The sequence below is a fragment of the Penaeus japonicus genome, unplaced genomic scaffold, assembly GCF_977035675.1.
Source record: "Penaeus japonicus unplaced genomic scaffold, GWHDUDI00000001_assembly GWHDUDI00000021, whole genome shotgun sequence".
Lineage (NCBI taxonomy): Eukaryota > Metazoa > Arthropoda > Malacostraca > Decapoda > Penaeidae > Penaeus > Penaeus japonicus.
The window spans coordinates 19867801-19875300 of NW_028234423.1; the positions used below are offsets into that span (position 1 = coordinate 19867801).

At 33.3% G+C, this 7500-nt stretch overlaps 2 protein-coding genes across 3 annotated transcripts in view; one reads left to right on the forward strand and one right to left on the reverse strand.

Moving 5' to 3' along the window:
* Paip2 (polyA-binding protein interacting protein 2) overlaps positions 1-2803 on the forward strand; it is a 24352-nt gene extending 21549 nt beyond the window's left edge. For both annotated transcript variants that reach the window (XM_043025774.2, XM_043025784.2), the window contains exon 5: positions 1-2803. This exon is cut by the window's left edge and continues 230 nt beyond it. The gene's annotated coding sequence lies outside the window, so the exon portion shown is untranslated.
* Positions 2804-4218: 1415 nt separating this feature from the next.
* Positions 4219-7500, reverse strand: part of MED22 (Mediator complex subunit 22) — a 7309-nt gene continuing 4027 nt past the window's right edge. The window contains exons 2-4 of the mRNA XM_043025798.2: positions 6963-7083; positions 6703-6803; positions 4219-4520 (exon numbers count right to left, since the gene is read on the reverse strand). Coding sequence (XP_042881732.1) covers positions 4296-4520; positions 6703-6803; positions 6963-7077 — 441 coding nt within the window. The 5' untranslated portion in view covers positions 7078-7083 and the 3' untranslated portion in view covers positions 4219-4295. The remainder of the gene's footprint in view (positions 4521-6702; positions 6804-6962; positions 7084-7500) is intronic.

The window sequence follows — 7500 nt, forward strand, 5'->3', positions numbered from 1 at the left end:
AAAGAAAGAAAATTATAAGTTTTAATTATAGTTTAAACTCTTTTCTCCATCTTTTCAATCTTTCTTCTTTTTAAAGCTTAACATTATAATGAAAGACTTAAAAAAAAAATATTAGAATATGAATGATTTTCAAATAAATCCACAGGATTTTTTTTTATTTTTTATTTTTTTTTTTAATTCTACAGAAAAACCTCTTTAAAATACTAACGACTGAATATCCTGTTACCAGAAGAGGAGAGTAAAGATTAGAAGCATACTTTCTGTGTACGAAATGCAGAAGCAAAAGGTTTTTCTTGATTATTGTAGTAAAATGGTTTTTTGATTCTACATAGAGTAATTTGCAGGTTGAGGTGATGACAAGGCTAATTCAGATGTGTTGTGCATTTATTCTTGGTGTTGTCTTCAACTCAGCTGATAAAACATATAAATGTCTAAATTGGAGAAACAAAATCATTATATTTATGTTGACATGATAATGTAAAATCCCAGGCAGTATTAATTCCACAAATATGGTCTGTTGTTCCGTATTTTCTCTGCTTTCTTTTTAAATGATTATTTGTGTGTGTGTTTGGACTAGGGGTCAAAGATACCGGTATATTAAGAAAGAATTTTGCCAAATATACATGACATACTTAAGAATCTCAGTTTTGAATTGATCAGTGTTTTCCAAATCTAATGTATTAGTGTAATCTTTTTTCCTTTCTTAAAGAAATAAAACCAAATTAGATAAAGATTCCCATTAAAAGTTATAAATATCAAGTAACACATTATTATTATAATACATATATACAAGGTTGCATCCTGTTCAAGAGTCAGTTGATATCATAACTATATAGTGAATTCCATTTGCTAGTCAAGAGTATATTTAGATTAAGGATGTTGCAGGTAGATGCACAAGTCCCAGTCATTATTTACTACAGGGAATATGAAATTGATTTTAAAGCATGAAAGTTGAAAACAAAGACTTCAAATGGGTCAGGTTTTCAACATATTCATGGTTACTTTCTGGTAATTATTCTGTGCATGACTAATCTGGTAAGTGTTCCAACAACCATGAGCTGACAATGAACAGTATTGTTAGTGCAAGACATCATGACTTTTTTCCTTCAGTCATTTGAAAACTGATTTGCTCAAAGTGGTTTACATGTGAAGGTATTAGCTGCTCTTCTCAACCGTCTCCTCAGTTCCATTTTGTAAAAGTCTTCCCTTATTGGCTAGACTTATCCATTTTTTCTTTTCCCACATTGCATTCCTGATTGGATAGCAGTAAGGGATTTGAGAGTGGCAGTGTCATTAAAGAAGAGAGAATCCCAGGAGTATTTTTGATTACTTTTGTTGTATTTTCCCTTCTGCGATAGGGAACAACACTTCAAAAATTGAGTGTTTTAAAGAGGTCAAACTGTAGTACAGTCCTTCCTCTCTCCATTATGGGTTAATTTCCAATAAATTATTGATTTTTATTATGTAATGAAAGATTATTATATATTTGTTTTAAAGTGAGAGCAGCTTTTGTCGAATTATTAACATAACTAACATTTTGGGAAATGAAAAATATTGTAAATATAACATTATATACTCTTGTACATTGGATTGTTTGTATAATGAAACTTCCTTCACTAGGTTTAGGAGAGTTCTACTATTTTGGTATTATGAAGTAATCTCTTCATATTTTGGTGATATTCAGTGGTATTTTGGATGGTGTACATAAGCCTGGGGTTATTGGGTCTTCATAAATGTGAATGTATAAAAATGGGAAAAAAATATCCAGTGAAACTTAAACATTGTGAAAAATGTTTGTTAAATGAAAAGAAAAAAAAAAAAGGTTTCATTCTTGTTGCACTTATATTTGCCACTTTTCTTCACCAAGACTGGTCACAATGCAAGTATTTTTCCACCAATGTTTACTTTCACTGGTTAAACACCAATCCAGGAACTATTGGAGAGGTGATGTTACTTTTTATTTTGTTATGGTCATATTATTATTATCATCATCATCATTTATTATATTGTTATATTTTGGAATCGTCTGTTAGAATGTATTCTTTTAGATGCGTTTACAGTGACACTTACCTGTACAAGAAGAATCATTCATTGAGCAACAGAGAAAAAGAGAGAGAAAAAAAAAAAAGAGTTGCAATTAACTATCTATTGTTGCATAAAGTTTGTTTTGTAATCCCCTTTTTTCCGTCCCTTTTTAACATGGAAGTCCCGCCGAAAAAATTAAAAAAGTGATCTTGTAGGGTCCTCATCCCTAGCTGGTCATGAAGCCTTCCGTTTACTCCTGTGTGCAATTTGTGAAGGTCAATTTCTTTTAATTTCCTTTTTCCTCGTTTTCATTTTTCAATTGCAGCTCGTCCTGAGAGTTGAGTTTTAAATTTTATTTATTTTTATTTTCTAATTATAAATATTTCTTGTATTATTATTATTTGATTCATAAGCTTTGTAAATGTAGTGTTTTTAAATTGCTGTGGATATAGTGTTTTTCTTCTCGACAAAGGGCAATGGTTTTACATTGGAGCATGGATTTTATCATCATTTTTATTTTCCTGTGTTCAGCAAATACTATGATTATTATTTATGATCATCATTACGATTATTGTTATTATTGTTAGTTTTTAAAGAATTGATTTGCTTTTGAAAATACATTGTTATGCTTCTCTTGCCCTTTGTATGATATTTGAATTGTAATGCAGTCACGCAGAAAAAAAAAAAAATCATAATATTAATGATAATCAGATCTTCTATTCAGTCTGATTGTTAGCTTTTACTTTATAAAATGACAAAAAAAAAGACAAAACCTAAATATGATGTTTTATTTTCCCTTTTCTTATACTCTTTTACTTTTGTTGTACTTTTGCCAGCATCAAGTATTTTTCCGAGAAGAAAAATCTAGCACATTGTATTCATATCCACTCAGAAGCCACCTCCCTCTTTCAAAGCTAAGAAGCTAATTGGTTGATGTGTAATATTTTATGTAGCTGTCCTTTTCTCTTATTTAGTTTGATCAAATTGTACTGAGGTCATGGTGACAAATATAGAGAAAGGTATAAAATGAGACTGAATGACTCGACAAAGCAAGAGATGTAATTTGTCCCGTGTAGTGGAATTATCTCAATTTTACCTCTATTTGCAAGTATTCAGTCTATACGCAAACCATAAATTAACTCCAAGTTCAATGAATTATAAAATACCATTGAAAATATTCAATTGTTAAAGTAAAAGTCAAAGGTAATATTAGTTTGAATTCAGCCCATTGATTATTTTTAAGTTGAAAATATAATGAACTAACTAGAAAAAATAGAAAAAAATGACACCAAACAAAGTACAATAAGCAGTAAACTATTGATTGTGTAAGCTATTTTTATCCTAAAATATTATGCTAGCAATCAAACTTTATATACCATTTGCAGTGGGGAGGGTAAGTCCTCAGGAAAACAGCCATTCAGCATGTATCATTGTCAATCATAAGCCAACAGTTGTCACTTAAATTAAAATGTAAAACATGTTCAAGCATTCTGAACAATGCCTAAGAATTGAGAAAAGAATATAAAGATGTTTAAAAGTGAGGCAATAAAAAATGAAGGATACCCTGAAAGGGGGACGTGATTTCTGTGACAACTTGGTGAAAGAAATTTTCCTGAGTTCTCTAGATTCTCCTTGGTTCATGATTTTCTTTAGTAGTGCACTTTCTCTGGTTAATAACTTTGTTTCTGTTGATTGACACTACTATTCAAAAGATAAACAGTTCACAAATCCAGATATTTTATCTAGGCCAAGGGGTATATATTTAAAATTGCATTTTTGTGATTTCAGTAGCCAAAGAGTTAAAGGTTGTCATACTATTTACCTATTGGGTAGTGATGTACATTAGTGAAATGTTCTTATTTCCCTTAATGTTTCCAGTAATCATTCAGTATGGAGTCACTTCACTCAAGGATATTTGCAAGGTTAGAAGGTCCTTTTTGGTTTATGGATTATGGATAATAGCCATTACAAAAAAAAGCTTTGACTTTTAGAGTTACATGATAATCAAAATTGCTAGTACTATCAGCTGCCCAATCAAACACTGTCATATACATCCTTGATGGAAGCTCAGACTTGTACGATATTAATTTTAAACAATTTGTGAAAATACTAATTGTACTTGGAAGCTACAATATCCGTTAAAAACTGTACCGTACAGAGAGTAGCACATATAAATAAGGTAAAAATAAACAATTTTAAAAAGCACTTTATATTTTAATGGAAAAGACATAGATAAAAAGCAAGAGAGAAGTAAAGAATAAAACGTATTCTTATTTTTCCTTGTAAACCGAAGAGTAAAACTCTTCTTCCAGTTCATACAAGTCGGAGGCCATGTCATCCCTTAGAGCCATAAGCTTCTGGTCGGCTTCCTGACTCTTTGACTTGAAGATTTTTGAGTTCTGTGTTATGGCCTCATTGACAGATGGGAAATCATTGAGAATTAGGTACTGCTTCACATCAGCTACTAATTTCATTAAGGATTCTGCTGCCCTCACCTGTAAAAATTCTTTGTATAAATGTCATGAAATACATAATTACATGCAAAATACACATATGGACAGAAGGTAATTTGAGAATTTGACTTAAAAGTATGCTCTGAACAAATATATATTAGGCTTTGATTTTCATTATTTACTTGGTTAAATCTAAATTTAATGAAAAATAATTTCCAGTTAAGTCCAACTTTAGGCTTTGACAAAATATTGAACAATTTCATAATAACTTCTGATGTAAAATTCATCAGTTCAAATGTATATCAACAGATACCTCAATGCCTTCTTATGAAAAATCTCTAATAGCTAATTGATTTAACCTATTAGCAGCAGATGGCATGATTTGCTGCCATTGCAGAGTCTGTCGTAGAGGCGATGGCACTGTACCAGACAATGTAAACCCGCAATCCCACTGTATACATATTTTATTAAACCATGACCAATGGGTTAAATAATTAGATGAACACAGCATTTCATATTTGGTAGCAATATTAAATACTATATACCATCTTCAAAGAATCAAAAAGACATATTTTCCAAAATAAACTAATTTCATAATGTACACAGACTGTAATCACACATAAAACACAGGACAAAAATATTGATTAAAATCATGAAATTCTCTAGTGTCCATGGAAGAAGAAGAAGAAGGAGAAGGAGAAGGAGAAGGAAAAGGAAAAGGAAAAGGAAAAGGAAAAGGAAAAGGAAAAGGAAAAGGGAAGGAAGGAAAGGAAAGGAAAAGGAAAAGGAAAAGGAAAAGGAAAAAGAAAAAGAAAAGGAAAAGGAGAAGGAGAAGGAGAAGGAGAAGGAGAAGGAGAAGGAGAAGGAGAAGGAGAAGGAGAAGGAGAAGGAGAAGGAGGAGAAGGAGAAGGAGAAGGAGAAGGAGAAGGAGAAGGAGGAGAAGGAGAAGGAGAAGGAGAAGGAGAAGGAGAAGGAGAAGGAGGAGAGGGAGAGGGAGAGGGAGAGGGAGACGGAGAAGAAGGAGAATGAGAAAGAGAAAGAGAAAGAGAAGGAAAAGGAGAAGAGAAGGAGAAGGAGAAAGAGAAGGAAAAGGAGAAGGAAAAGGAGAAGGAGCAGAAAGAGAAGGAGAAGGAGAAGGAGAAGGAGAAGGAGAAGGAAAAGGAGAAGGAGAAGGAGAAGGAGAAGGAGAAGGAGAAGGAGAAGGAAAAGGAGAAGGAGAAGGAGAAGGAGAAGGAGAAGGAGAAGGAGAAGGAGAAGGAGAAGGAGAAGGAAAAGGAGAAGGAGAAGGAAAATGAAGAAAAGGAGGAAGAGAAGGAGAAGAAGAAGGAAAAGGAGAAGGAGATGGAGAAGGAGGAGGAGAAGGAGAAGGGGAGAGAAGGAGAAGGGAAGAGAAGAGAAAGGAGAAGGAGAAGAGAGAAGAGAAGAGAAGGAGAAGAGAAAGGAAAGAGAAGAGAAGAAAAGAGAAGAGAAGGAGGAGGAGGAGGAGGAGGAGGAGAAGGAGAAGGAGGAGGAGAAGAAGAAGAAGAAGAAGAAGAAGAAGAAGAAGAAGAAGAAGAAGAAAAAAAAAATATATATATATATATATAAAATAATAAACAAATGTCCCCAGAAAATTGTAACATTAATTCCCTTAGTGCTGGTGTCTTCCCTGGATGCAGCCAGATTTATTACATGAAATATATATATATATATAGTTTCCTAACCACTAAATATCTTTTAATACTTTGGTGTTATGCATGCTTATCATACACTTAACCCGTTAACGACGGATGACAAGATAACACGTCTAGTGGTTTTTGGGCTACACGACGGGGACGCGTTACTTTGTCCAGCCCGGGGCGCTGGACAAAGTGCGGCCGAGAATCCCGACGCGTTAGGCTTATGCGTTTAAGAGTCCCGGAATTTTGGTCTATTTAAGCCGGATTGGCCCCGTCGGGAACGGGTTAAGGAAAGTCCGTGATTTTGTATAAATATATGAGAAAAAAAATTGCCAAGCAAAGTGTATGAGAAATTATGACATTTCAGGGACAAAATCTGATAGTCAGATGTTATTCTAGTATTCTCAACGCTTCTTTGCTACTTAAAAAAAAAAAATAATAAAATAAATGTATAAATTAAATTATTGCCATTTTCTGCATAGCACAGAGCAGATCAAAAATACAAAGCTAGTCTATCGGGGTTAATATCACATTGTTTCTTAAGCTTTACCCTCAGATACACTCACCATGTTAGATGATCGAACCTGCATCTGGAAGTGGATTTCCTCTACCTGAGTCATTCTATTAATCTGACTTTCATCCTCAACCAAACCAAGCTTGACGATTTCTGGAAATTAAGCTATGTTTAACAGCTAAAAAAACTAAAACTAATTTGAAAATGAAATATTATCAATTATAATCAACATTATTTCACATTTAACCATCATACCCCATTTATGAAAAAACAGTTTCACAACAACAGTTAAAAATAAAAAAAAAGACATACCCATGAAATTATCAAGGATGGATTTCACATCATCCTTTAACCTCTTATTATAGGACTTCAGCAGGGCCTCTCGGCCTTGAGGCTGCTTCCCCTGCTGGGCCATCTTTGGCTGCATTGGACCCTTTGAAGGAAATGTCTTGTTAGTTCATACTATACCAATCAACACATGTGCCTTTTTCAGAAAAAACATTCAAAGTGATTTTAGTACTACAGATACATGACCATTCAGTAACAAGTTATGAGAAAAACAACAACATTTAAACCCTATGATAATTAAAAGGCAAATGCCAAACAGAACTATAAATTACATATATTTCTTTTAAGTTGCACACACTATGGAAAAAGTATATAATCATCATTGTCAACTGATGGCTACTGCCATGGCAGTAAGACATAATCAAGCTTCCGCATCTATGGCGCTCCAGCACAGGCATGCAAACCTATCAAATATGTTCTGGAAAGTCTGACTCTATCTTACTAGAACAATTATGGTGATTTGTTTGCTTTTCCAGAGCACCAACAAATGCAGAAGCAACAG